This window comes from Heliangelus exortis, chromosome 2 (assembly GCF_036169615.1).
Source record: "Heliangelus exortis chromosome 2, bHelExo1.hap1, whole genome shotgun sequence".
NCBI lineage: Eukaryota > Metazoa > Chordata > Aves > Apodiformes > Trochilidae > Heliangelus > Heliangelus exortis.
This window is the reverse complement of record NC_092423.1, coordinates 127,740,398-127,754,569: the sequence shown is the minus strand read 5'-3', so window position 1 is coordinate 127,754,569 and position 14,172 is coordinate 127,740,398. Positions and strand designations below refer to the sequence as shown.

General features: G+C 44.9%; 1 protein-coding gene across 1 annotated transcript; it reads left to right on the top strand.

The window, feature by feature from the left end:
* Positions 1–10,642: 10,642 nt before the first annotated feature.
* Positions 10,643–12,569, top strand: LOC139793380 (GSK-3-binding protein-like). Its single transcript, XM_071737967.1, has one exon. The coding sequence runs from the start codon at positions 11,021–11,023 to the stop codon at positions 11,618–11,620; it is 600 nt and encodes a 199-aa protein (XP_071594068.1). The 5' UTR covers positions 10,643–11,020; the 3' UTR covers positions 11,621–12,569.
* The last annotated feature ends 1,603 nt before the right edge of the window (positions 12,570–14,172 follow it).

Genomic DNA, 14,172 nt, shown 5'->3' with positions numbered 1-14,172 from the left:
CTGCAAGTTCTTTCCCAGACATGTACATCAAATCATAAATTATTCAGTGCAGAAAGTAAAACTGATACAAACCCCACTGCTTTTTTGTGGGCTTAGTTTTCTGCTGGCTGAGCCCTCTGATCTGACTGGCTGTGGCTGCAAAGAGCATCAGGGCCAGCACAAGAGATGTGTTAGGAACACAAAGAGTGGTACAAGTTGGGAAAGGATGTCAAAGGCCACTTGCCATTATGTTGGCTTTAGTCATGTTAGGTCATTATAAGATGGCATCTCCACAAAGTGGTGCCAGCCAGACTACCCACAAGTTACACAAGTCACCTTACAACACCCCCATGAAATCTGGGGTAACTCTGCACAGGAAATATTCCTGTGGTCACTCCTTTCTGCTTGTCATTGTCAAGGGGTTTCTAGTTGAACAATGCAACTGTCTTCCTCTTCTGGTATCTTAGATTTTCTTTTGGGATTTTGGGACTTCAGAATTTTTGGGATTTCAGAATGATTTTATGAAGGAAGAGCAATTTAGATTCACAGTCAAGAAATTTCTTCAGTTTAATATCCTACCTACTCCAGTTACAGAGGCATCAATGAGCACAGCATGGAGAGTTCAGCAGCTGAATGATGGCAGCAGTGATAATAGCAGTGCATATGGAAACCCAGGAAAACCTTAATCATCATCACTGACATTTTATTTTCTGCAGTGCAATCCCTATGCTGATGTAACACAATTTGCTATTGAAGACTATGAAATGCCCAGTGCTGATAACAATCTGCATAAATATGAAGAGTAGGAAAATTGTGAGGAAGAAAGTAATCACAGAGCTGGGATTGCCAACAGAGTTTTTCCTTTTGATATTTTAAAATAATTTTTGTTCTGATGTGTGGGCATGTTTCAGGTCAGGTATGATTTTGAGGTAGAAGGATGGTATCCTCAAGCATATAGACAGATGATGTCCAACTTCCCCCAGTTTCTAGTTTTGTTGCTCATTTTTAAGTTTGCCCCTTGGCAAACCATGTTGCAACTTTTGGTTTTAGCACTGTTTTGCTCAATTTGTTATTTTACTCTATTGGACGGTAAATGAAAGCACTAAAACCCACCAGGCTGCAACAGTAACGAATTTTGGCAAATGTGGCAGAGAGTTTTCCTCTTGCAGCTTGAAATTCAGTAAGAAACCCAAATTTAAAGTAGGGACCATGAAAAGAGCAAAGGAGGAACTCCTAAAATATATGAACTCATAATGCTGATGGTACATAACTTAAGTGATGACTTCCTATTTGAAGACAGTGACCTAATGTATATTTCATAGTAAAGGTCTAATTAAAATTAATAATATTAAGTGCTTTATAAAATAGTTTGTTAAGTGAAAAGGGGAGTTTCTCCCTTGGACAAACTGTTGGCCTTTGGGATCCTGTCTTCACTGCTAAGATGCAATTGATCTACTTTAGACAGTTTTAAATCAATTTTGCACTCAAGATTCCTGTTTATAAGCTCTTGGGGCTTAATTGCACTGCAAAGCTAACCTGAGTTATAACTTATTCCAGATATTGCTGGAATCCTTCCTACATAAAAACCATGAAGTTCAGGTCTGCAGTTGCTTTTGATTTGAGGTGTGAGCTTAACAGGGATAGTCTGATAATAAAGTGTCTCTCTTGTCAGATACTCTGTACTATGAGCACTGTTTTGCACCATTTGAATGCTGTTGTCCTCCAGTGCCTTCCCACTCCTCATTACTTATTGCTGGAGGGCTCCTGCTCATACCTGAGACAGACTTAATAGCACAGCCAGCTTAGGGTACTGCTAAGAACCACTAAAGTTCTTAGAAATCTCAGTCCATGATTTTCTGATGTGAAGCTTTGGTGGGTAAATCCACTTTCAGTGTTCTTTTCCCACCATCCTTCCTCAGCCTTGCCCTCTTCTGCCCCAGCATTGCTCATTTCTGCTGACCCAGTATTTTTGTAGTCTTGAAAAATACAGAATTTTAAAGACCAGCTCATTGGCTTCCAGAGTGGCTTAACACGGATCTGCTAGCACAACAGTGTAAGCTCCAAAACAGGCATGGCAGAGGGCATGTGGGGTCAAGAAACCTTAAAGCAAAATTGTTTCTAAACATTGTGCATTGTGAAGCTGTGGCTGCTGCAGCAGGTACAAGCAAAGGTATGAAGATTCCCCCCTATCCTCTTGGGAGCAGAGGCTGCAAGTGTCCAGTTATATATTAGCAAAGGGCTTCAAGCAGCTACCACAAAAGCACATAGATCACTTGTAAATCCCAACAAAATGCAGCCAGGGCTCAAGGAGTGTTGGGGAGGGCTAGCTGTAATCTCATGACAAGAAACACTTGAAGCCCCATGACTCACCCCTCTAAAATACAGTTGTATCTTTTGGCAAAGAGGATGTAATATGGAAATCAAAATGTCTTGTAGCAATGATTGCTGAGTTGTAGCAGGCACTGCTGGGAAGAGGAAACAGCATGAGACAGAAAAGTTGGTACTTTTTTTGTTTTGAAGTGCTGAAAAAAATTCTTCATAACCTGCAGGATTTTTTTTTTTATGCTCTTAATTTTAACAATGTGATTAAGAGGGAAGAGGAGGTGAATTATGCCAAAATGCTGAATGTCTTCAAAGAGAAGAAGGAGTCCAATTAGAACAATTCAGATACTGCACAAAGCAGTGGATTTACCTGCAAATCTTCATACCACAGCCCTCCATTCAACCCAAACACAATGTTCTGATCCCAAGTGGGAAGGAAATGCTCACACTGGGATGGGTGCAAGAGCTTCTCCTACCCACTTCCTCACCGCCTGCTCTTCCTGCTTCAGGGGCAAATGATCCCTCCCTTCTGCAGCTACCAAACTGCCACAAATCCAAGCCTATAGAGGAAAAGTAAAATTTGGCTTAACTGCTTTTGCTCAAAACAGAAAGGGAAGTGGTGCGGGGATGTAAAACCAGATGGATACCTATTGAGAACTACAAGGGCATTGCCAGGATGTGCAGAAATACAGTTAGAATTGCAAATGCTCAGCTCAAATTGAAACTGCAAAGAGATGTCAAAAACCACAAGGAGGGATTATTCAGGTTTGTAAACAATAAGCAGACACAGAAGGAAAATATTGGTTGCCTGTTACACAGGAGAGGCGAATTAGTCACCAGCAATGCTGCAAAGGCAAAGGTTCTTAACACTTTCTTCACTTCTGTCTTTACCAGCACTGTTGGGCCCCAGGCCTGGGAAACAGAAACCCAAGTTGTTGCCAACACTGACCCACTGTCAGCAAAGGAAGAGTCGATATGTGAACTGCTACAGGAGCTTGACCCCTACAAAATGATGGGCCCTGACAATATCTGCTTGAGGGTGATAAAAGAGCTTGCAGAGATAAAGAAGTCATCATCCCACTCTATTCTGCACTTGTCAGACCACTCCTGGAGCACTATCTTCAGTTTTGGTCCCCACTATATAAAAAAGGTGTGACAGGCTGGAGAGAGTCAAAAGTATGGTCGTAAAGATGATGGGAGGACAGGGAAGCCTGTGTATGAGGAAAGGCTGAGAGAACTGGGTTTGTTCAGCCTGGAGAAAAGAAGGCTTAGAGGAGACCTCATCACCATGTTCCTGTACTTGACGTGTGGCTACAAAGAGAGCCCTTTTTTTTTTACAAGGAGCCACATAGACTTGATGAAGGTTAATGGGTGCAAGTTACTCCTGCAGAAACTCTGACTGGACACAAGAGGACATTTTTTCACAATGAGAACAGACATTGGAATAATCTCCCCAGGGAAGTGGTGGATTCCACAACATTGAATATTTTTAAGACTCAGCTGGACAGGGTGCTGGGACATCTTGTCTACACCATGCTTTTGCCAAGAAAGTTTGGATAGGATGATCAAGTCCCTTCTGACCTGGTATTATAAAACTCTATGATTTAAAATCATGGCCAGTTTCATGGGTGCCCTTGGCTGTGGATTGTGGTGGTTCAGCAGGACATTGAAAAGAGGAAACATGAATGAGGTAGAAAACTCTCCATATTTCTTACCGTAAGCCTGAGATTTTTTTATCCAACAGTCTTGAGAGCACTACATCAGAAGGAGGTAAGCAACATGACCTGTGATACTTACTCTAAACTATGCATGAATATAATAATGAATATGAATAAACTATGCACCCAAGGATCTCATGAAGTCTATTATGTTGGACATTGTATGCTGAGAGGCTTGCAACCTAAATGGAGTTTTTTCACTATCCACTGAGGGTAGCTCTAAACAAAATATACAGCAAAACATGGTTACTAATGTGATGGAAATTATTACTGTCTAATAATTTATGGATCTTGTTTGTTGACTTTGCTATTGGGAAATTCACTGTCTACATATATTGGCTTGATTTAATAAGGGAAAATCAGGCTGACCTAATAGGTGGCTGGAAGATAAAATAAGCAGACAGGGTAACAAAAAAAGAGAAACAAAACAAGTAAGCCACTGTGGCTTTTTAGAAGTTAACAGGGGAAAAAATGTAAAAAAAAAAAAAAAAAAAAAAAAGGTTTGAAAGCAGATCAAAAGGACTGTATTAGAAAAAAAAGGGTGGTGGGGGGGTGTGCGGTAGAATCAGGCTGTCACAAGTGTATTTTTTTTTGAGAGAAAAAAAGGTGTTTCAAAAAGCTAGACCTACCTGTCTTGTTCTGAGGAGCTTATAAGACTTTAGAAAAATGGATATGAAGTTTGTTGGTTTTAAAATCACAGACTCTCACTGAGATAAATGCCAGAGATCAAGCTTCATACTGAGTACCACAAATGAACATCGTAGTGCTGTGCAGGACCAGAATAAGCTGAAAACTGAGGCATTCACAATGAGATGAGTAATACCACACACACACACACACAAGAAAAAGAAAAAAAGAAGCAAAAAATGCTGTGGTCAGGGAGCAGAAAGAAGGAAATGCAACCATATCTATGACACCAGCAGATGTTTCTCAGGCAAAGGTTGACCATGCTTTTGTGAGGAGCAAATCCAGGCACCAAATCACGAAAACTCTACAGTTCACATTCAAAACAAGAAGGAATTAATCAGATCTCAGGTGGTGCCTGGTTTTATTTTTTATTTTTAAGCAACAGTGATCTTTTTCTAATGGCTTAATGACAAAAGTATGCTCGAAGGAGAGATTTCAATGAAGCAAGCTGGAAGTCGTGCCCCAGGTTCCATTGATTCGGTGGAATTGGCTCTGGTCCTTGTGGGACAAGTGCTCCCTTGATTTTAGACAAGTCTACTTCAAACACAATTAGAAAAGAGGCCTTTTTCTTTTCCTTTCTTTCTTTTTTGGCCTACATGCTGAGTGAGACACATCAGTTGTAATCATTATGTACTAGTTTATTGATTGTGGCTTTTCAGTATTCACTGTAGATAGGCTTGTTTTAAGAGAACTGTCTGGTTAACAAACAATTATGGATTGAAGGTGTAACACCAAGCACAGGGACTTTGTCAGGACATACAGAAATGTGAAGAAAATTTTGTCAAACGGTGAATGGAATTTTATTTTGATTCTCTTGTATTTTCCAAGAGATGTGGCAAAAGTCCATTTCATGGGATTTTGGGGGTGGTTCAATATTTTGTTTTCATCTCTGCTTCCTTTATTTTAATATTTGAAAAGACCAGACAAATGGAAATTATTCACAGAAATTGCATATATGGAAAATCTATTAGAGCCCACATGACAAATCACACCGGCCCATTGCTTATAATATAATGTTACCATTAAAATGCATTCCAGTTATTAGGAAAGCTGGAAATGAGTCAGTTATTTGAATAAACAAACAAAGACCTGGTTGCCCCGTAGTTTAGTGCATCCCTGAGACGTCTGCAAGCTCCTTTCCCACGCCTGCTGTCTCATTCCTAAACTAGCAGAGGCTGTTGTGCAAGGCAACCTGACAGTTCCTAATAAACAGGTAGCTTAATGCACTCCTCTGAAGCAATCCCAGCACACTGGACACCTTCACACATTTGGGGTTGGCACAGAGAATCAACAGCATCTTGTGGGTATTTAAAGGAGGGAGAAGATGTTTTACAGCTTCGGGAAAGGGAAGAATCAGCTTATCAGGCCAAAGGGAAGTTCCTGTGGTCCCTCCAAATGGGACATGTGTGCTGAGCACTTGACAAGCTGGGATACAACAACTTGGTGTGTGAGACAACAGAAGGTGTCAGATTTAGCTTTTTGCCTGGAGATAATCTCTTTTTTCTAAAAGATGTAAAAAACAGTGATAACTTCAGCAAAAAGAAGCAATTCAGCCTCACAAGCGACGACTTAGCTCCCAGCTTTACCTGGAAGAAGTACCCCTTATGTAAATTCTTAGGTAATTGACTGAGGATAAACAGAAACAATGCATGAAAGAAATAAATCCCATACATCAAAATTCAGCTTTGTGTTGGGGCAAAATATGCATATTTGAATTTCTTAAGAATGAAAGCCTGCATTTTCAAAAGCAACAAATTTTTCCCATTTCCAGTGAGGCCTCAGACGGGGCATTTAAAACCACGTAAGACTGTTGGCCAGCAAGTTTTTATTTACCCTGAGAGTTAGGGTAAGACTCACGACCTTTCTGCTTATTAATTACCCCATTTTAATGTGTTTGGCTTTCACAAGTTATGACACAGTAAATACACTCCTGTCACTTAGCAACCTCAGCTGTTTCCAAAGGATCGCCTTTTGTTCTTGGAAATCTACTATAAATGGAGGTTGCAAAATGCTTATTGAGGGATCTAAATTTGTCTTATTTGGATGGTATTCTGGCCTCTCCCCATTCTGCATTTAAAATGTGCACAGGAAATTAATTCACTTTGCACAAGCATACTTCATTGACACCTTTGTTATGAAGCTCTGCATGTTTAATAGATATGATGGAAGTTTCTGTTGAACATAAAAGACATGAGAAATGCCAGGAGAAAGAAAGGACTAGAAAGGACCTCCTAGTCCTTGAGTTCACCCAGTTCAAAGCCCTCGTACTGTTTTGTAAACAACACTATAAACACTTCAGCATTGCAGTGCAACACTACCATAGTCTCTGTCACAAAATTATCAGCCTGATATATTTCTATACACAATGTCGAAGTCTGGGATCATGCAGCTCCAGAATAAGGGTTTGAAATGTAAATATTATTTTTCATTTCACATTGATTTGGCTTACATAACAGGTCAGATCATGTGCATGATCATGATCACATACACATGTAGCTAAAGGACTGAGATTATGGATTGTGGATTGTGGACTTCAAATGATTTAAGCTGTTTTTTTTCTCTGCCCTTAGTAGGTTTAAAGCTCAGAATTCACACCCAGTTGTCCACCTCTACAGGATCAGTACAACAGGTAAAAGACATAAGTTGGACTTTATACTTTGAAAATCAAATGCATCCTCAGAAAATACCACAAAATGTCAAAATTTTATAGATATCCACATAATTCATACTTGTTTACAAAATTCAGACTTTGTCCTCTGCTAGGGATATCTGAAAGTCAAGTATTACTAAAAATATCTTCAAGACCGTTTTCTGTAAAAAACAAGCAGACAAAGGGAGAGTGCAGATAACACTAATAATATAAAGGAATCTGTAACATATATATAAATAATATAAAGGAATATAAATAATATAAAGGAATCTGCAACTGTAACATATTGCTAATAGAATGAGTTAGACAACAATTTGCAGTGGGAATTTTGGAAATCCCTAAACAGAAACTGACAAAACAGAGAAATGTATCTGGGAAACAAAGAATCGAAGCAATGCTTGTTGTCAAACTACTGCTCAGAGAAATGTTGGTGGTGGTCAGAAAAAATCTTGTCAACAGTTTTGCAACTCTTTCCATCCCTTTATTTTTTATAGAAGCTGCCCCTATCCTTAATATTTTGGTTTGAGGGTTTTTTTAATTGAAACTGTTGTGGTAAACTGCTAAAGTAGAAGCAGTGCTGCAGAAGTCATTGCCAGCAGTTGAAGACCAAGTATGATAACCAGGCTGGCATTCTCTCAGTCTGAATGAAAATACCTGGCTGTAGTTAACTAGGACTCAAACAAACAACCTGGTGGCTACAACTGAAGCCCCATCTTCTTCAAGGTGGATCTGGCAGCCAACTCTGTCACTCAGGCCTGCAAACACTGTGTCAGGGCACCCTTGTGTCCAGCAGCCACTTGATTGCAAAACCAGATGCTGAAGTTGTTGTTATTTCTGCAGAGAGACACTAGCAAACAGTTGGTGAATTGCTGTAGTGATTTCTGCCAGAAACCTCTGATTGTGGGTGCAGACATTCTAGACCTATTCCCTTCATTAAATACAGTTTAATGCCAGAAAGATCTCTGGGTGCTGACGTGCTGAGATCCACTCCATAGATGTGAATATGATGTAAATTCATACTGAGCTCTCTTTGCCATAGTTTTCCCACGTAAATCTTTGAGTGGGAACTTCAGATCTGGCATAGGGTACACCCTCTTCTCTTGTTTTTCACTCCTACTGCAAAGAGAGCAGGTAGAGTACCAAATGGCTGAAGTTCCTGATTCCTCTTGAACGTGATCTGAAAAGCCTTTCTCCTGATAACTTCTTAAGATATGCTGATCTACAACACTCAGTTTGTTGAGGTGGTAAAACTATTAACTATGACTGGTAGCACTCAATATACATATTTTCAGTGAGTTTAGTCCAAAAATCCTCAGCAGATACTTCCTTGGTCAACTGTCAGCCAGTCATCACTGAGGTTTTGTATTAAAAAAAGTCTGAGGACATCAGGATTCTGCTTATGACTGTGCTCTGAGCTCCCCACCTGTGTCACCGATTTGCTCTATCCTGCAAACTTTTCCCAACACTGCTGGTGGTGAGGGATGCAACGAAGTGCGATTTGTGGTTATCATTGCTGGGTTCATGAAAGCCCAGGTGTAGATGTAATCACAAGCAGCACTGAGCTTTTGCTGATGTAGCTTATTTTCCTTTTGTGGGAGGAGAAGATAAGGCTGAAATAAGCTGTACTATTTTATTGCAGTTATGCTTGTACAGAATACCAGATTACCTACTCAAGAGTGCTCTGAATATTGATCTCCCTTGGAGCTGAAGTAGATCCAACCCCTGCATCTACCTAGGCCTGCTGTTATTTCAAAATATGCATAATTAGGGAATAAGGGTGGAAGTGTTTTCTTAAAAACATTTTGGTTTGAGGAAACAAGATTTCACTTTTTCACCATCTGTGGAACACTGCTATCTGAGCTTTGTCAGTTACCAAGAAGGTGCTGGAAAGTAAGAAAGTATCAGTACATTAACTACATACATGAATAAATAATACACAATTAGGCAGCATGCTTTATAACCAGCTTTTATAAATCCAGCCTGGAGATGCAGCAATGGATTGGGACATCTAGGCTGGAGTGACCAGTAGCATGTTCAGCTGAGAGGCACATTCACAAACGCGTGCATGTACGCTCAGGGTCTCTGGTAGAGCAAGTGAAAGTAGCTCAGGAAAACATGGATAAACAGACCAAAGGACATGCCCTCTCCTTTGCCAACTGCTTACTGATTAATCAAGGGCACGGTGCTGGTGGCAGTTACGTGTGTGAGCAACTTCCATTTTACTATCAGTTCCCTGGCAGTGGTGACCACACGCCCGGTTATGTGAATGAATGTGTTCTGGACTGTGCCCCAAGAGTTCTGACATCCAGAAAATGTTATTTAGGGCTCATTGAAGAAATTTCAGCACTCACTTAAAGGACGTGGTGATGGATACAAGGGGAGGGACAGGACTGGGATAGGAAAGGGCAGTACAGAGCTTTGGTCCAGGTGATGGAAGTATTTGACAGGCAGGTAGAAAACCCGAGAGAACGGCCGTACAGCCTTGCTTCATGTTTGCCAATTCTAGTGAAGGAAAATAAGACCCCAAATGCATTTCTATGCCATTCTAAGCATAAATGCCAAAGAATCAACCCCCAAATCAGCATGCTGCCGGATGGAGGACACGGCAGACATACCGAGCAGAGCTACCACAGTGGAACGTTGTCACCTCAGGACCGGGTGCTGTAGCAGGACCGTGTTGCAGTCTCCAAACTGAGTCTTGAGGGAGACTGCTGTAATGGGGATGGCAACATAATGACCCGCTCTTGAAGGCTCTGGTGCAGAATGGCAGCATTCTTTTAGGAAGACGCAAGGATTGCTTCCACGGGCAGGGTTGAAGGGAAAGCAGGAACAGGTACCGCTGCCGTCTCCGCAGCCCGCCGGGCGCTTCGAGGCACCGGCGTACGCTCCTGCATAGAGCCTTTCAAACTATGAGAAGTCTCTCGGGGCAGCGTCCATCAGGCCAGCGGAGAAGGGGCAGGCACGATACCGACAGAGAGGGAAGCGGGCCCGGCGGCCGCAGGAAGCCCCACGGAGGGCGGTAGGCAGGCGGTCACCTCTCCCTCCGCGCTCGAGTGCCATTCGCCCTCCCCGTAGCCCCCCCGCCTCTTCTCCGGGCACTTGAGAGGGAGAAAGCCCCTCCCCGCCCGGCGCAGCCCCCGTCTGCCCCTCGGCTCTCCGGTGGCGGGTCAGCCCCGCTCCTCCCGTCAGCCGGGCCGCCCGCCCCGCCCCCTCACACCCCTCCTGCCAATCACCCGGGCCCCGCCTCCGAGACCCGAGGTGCGGGGTTTGAAAGCGGGCCGGTCCACGCGGCCCGCAGACGGGGGGAGAGAGGGAGCGGCGTGATCGGTGGGCGCTGTGCGGCTTCCTCCGGATCAGCGGTTTCCGTCCGCAGGAGCCGCTCTTACAGCGCTGGGTGCTTCTCCCCTCGCGCCGTGCGGGGTGTTGGGGGCGGGAGCGACCGGAGGGCGGTGGGTGTTGGAGCCTTCGCCCCCCGCTCGGCGCAGTGGGAGGCGCCCGGGATCCCGCGTCACCCATTGTTTACAAACCAACCCCAGCGGGCCGAGCTCCAGCTTCAACCGCAGCCGCCGGAGCCGCGTGTGCTGGCGTGCGCGCGGGGCGGCGGGCGGCGGCCGCGGTCCCGCTGCGGCCCGGCACGGCCCGGCAGGGTGCGGCGCCGGCCGAGATGCCGTGCCGCCCGGGAGAGCGCTTCCTGCTGCTGGAGCGCTCGGTCGCCGTGGGGCAGGCGGGTTCCAAGGAGGTGGACGCGCTGGTGGCCAAGCTGGGCGAGGTGCTGCAGTTGAGCGCCCAGCGGGCGCCGCCGCCGCCCCGCGGCCCCAAGCACCTGGGGCCGGGCAGCGCCCGTGACCGCGCAGCCCCCTACTCGCCCCGCTGCAGCGGAGGCGCCTTGCTGGCGCCGCGGGGGCCGGCACCGCCGCAAGCCCACCAGCAGCACTCCGAGCCTCCGCGGCCGGACCGGAGCGGCCACCAGCGGGTGACCAAGCAGCTGTGCGGCCGGGGCTGGCTGCGGAGCGCCGCTCGCCGGAGGAAGCAACCGCCACCGGGGCCGGGAGACGGACCGGCGGAGGAGGAGGACCCCCACCGGCTCCTGCAGCAGCTCATCCTCTCCGGCAACCTCATCAAAGAAGCCGTCCGGCGGCTGCAGCTAGCGGCGGCGGCAGCGGCGGCTGCGGCCTCTACGGCCTCCAGCGGCAGCGCCTCGGCAGGGAGCAGCGGCGCGGACGTCGAGGCGGCGGAGGCAGCGGCGTTGCAGCCCCTGCAGTAGCCGGCGGGGACCGGCGGCCGGGGCAAGAGGAGCGCGGACGGGGACGTTAGACGCGGCGGGGCCCCTCCGCCGAGCGGACTGCGGGAGCGCGGTGCTGGCTCCGCCGCGATGTAAGTCTCCCCCGCGGCGGGGCCCCCAACTCCCGCTGCCGGACGAGGACAGACCGGACGCAGTGGGGTCGGGTGGGGTGGGTGTTGGGTGTTGCCCCCCCCCCGCACCCCCCAAGGTCACCCCCGGCGCGGCGCCGAGCCCCGACGATATCCAACCGGCGGAAGCCGCGCACGCCGCCCGCCCCGAGCTGTTGTTGTGATCTTCTCCCCCCCCCCACCCCCCTTCCCCGGGAGCAGCTCCTCCTCCTTCTCCCCCCCCTCCTCGCCGGGGCAGCCCGACCGGGGCCGCCGACACCCCCCCCCCACCGGTCCCCGGCCGCCGCGGGGTTGCTCCGCCGCCGGGCTCCGTCTCCCAGGAGCCATTTGCAATAATTTTCGCTGACCCCGGCGGGAGGTGTTTTCTTTCCCCTCCCGGGCTCGTTTGTTTTGTTTTTTTAATATTATTTTAACGTTTATTATTATTATTTTCCCGTTGTGACTGTATGAAGCAGTTTTAAAAATGTGAATATCAAAGCTGGAAGGCAGCTGGACTTAAAATTGTGAAGCCTCCAGAATGGAGCCTGAGACGCATTGTTCACATAAGGTAGCCGAAACAAGTTTTTTCTACCAAAAAAAAAAAAAAAAAAACAAACAAAAAAAAAACCAACAAAAAAACCGAAAGAAAACAAAACACCCGAATCCACCCTTCCTTGACATACTCAATGGCTCGAATACAAGATGCAGCTGTTGGTTTTAAATATGTGCACTTCGTACCGGAGTGTTTGAAATGTGTTCCTGATTTACAGGACTTACTGTCTTAATTAACCTGTCTGTATTGAATAAACGTGGTTTTGTTTTTATTTTTGGGTTTGTCTCTCATTGTTAAGGGGAAGTCAATTTTGTTTCATGTGAACAAAACTCTGAGCGTGATGTTCCAGCAGGCACGTTCCCCTTTATCTCCTTTCAGTTGTGAGATCTCCATTTTGCAGACACAAAAAAAAAAAAAAAAAAAAAAAAAAATCCCCACAACAATCCGCAGAGTCTGATGCAGTGGGACATCGGTTATTAATGCACAGAGATGCAACTGAGCCCCTTTGTTTGCCAGCAGCGTTCATTCGGAAGCTGTGAGACGCCCCTTTGAGCAGCCGGTAATGTGGCTGTTGGAATTTCTAACTCAAATCATACTGAAACCAAAATTAGGTGGCTTGTGTAGGGGAAGGAACAGAGCTTGCATTCGTTCCTTGTTTGGGTTTTGTTTTGTTTTGTTTTTTCTCCCAAGGGAAAAACCAAAACAAACTGACTCTAGAAAGGAGAGATGTCTGGGCAGCAATTAGAAATAAAAAATCTTTAAAATGTAGAATTTGATGCTCGTAATGATTACATTCTAATACCTATTCTGAATAGCTTCCTTGGTAAAATCCTATGTTAGCTTTTTAGGAGTCAAAGAAAGAGCTTCAGAACGGAACAGATCAGATAGACTGGAGCATAGCAGTCTCCCAACCCCCACTCAATTTGAGGTAAAAGCTTCTGCTTTGAAGAAGGTAGCAATCCCACATGAAAGAAAATGGAAGATGTTTGCCTTTGTCCAAGAGAGTGATTTGAGCAGCTACGTTTACTTGTGTGATTAGGTCTTTCAAGAACATATTACATCCACAAAATATTTCAGATTTTGTTCTCTGCTACCATCTCCTTACATAAACTGATGCTGGAGGTTTTTATAGTGTCTCACTGGATTCCTCATGTGCTAGGAACAGTATGTGATGTTATTATTAGCTTTATCTTGATTAATTTATAAGTAGAATGCAGTTTTTCCATATCAAAGCATGCAAAATGCAAAGGAAGAAGTTAGATGTATTTCAGAACCTCCTTAATTACTAACATCTGAAGTCCTTTTTCTCATAACTTATGCTGCTTTTGTTGCATTTTACACAACTTGGAAAGGATTCGGATCTGCCATTAGTTCTTATCCTCTAAAACAATAATGTAATGTGTAGATTGTCCTTACTTCAAAGGAATTTTTATTTTAAATTTTCTTGTTTCCTTTTTAATCCAGGAAAAAAGTTCAATAGAATGTAAAAAGAAATCTTCAAATATACCCACTAGCCAGCAACTAAAAAACTAGCTGTTCTTGTATTTGATGCTCGGGCACATAGGTATTTGCCGTGCCAATGCTGAATTTGAGTCCTAGGATGAGTAGTTTAATTATCTTTGCTAAAAGAGCTGTAGGAACACCTGAAAAACTAAGCATAGCCAATGGAGCCCGAGTTGTTACACAACTATGGTTAAAAGTATACGTGTGGCGGTGAACTGAAATTCAGAAAGTGGTTGACATTAATTTTTAATAATTATGCATCAATTCTTCATCCCCCTCCCCCTTCCCTTCTCCCCTCCCCAAATCCTAGCCTCTGTATACTAATGAGAACAGCTAACTTTGTAGTCATTGAAAGCCTCAAGACATTCCTT

What these genes read in the sequence shown, in the direction of transcription:
- LOC139793380 (XM_071737967.1), top strand. Translation starts at nt 11,021, where the DNA reads ATGCCGTGCCGCCCGGGAGAGCGCTTCCTGCTGCTGGAGCGCTCGGTC.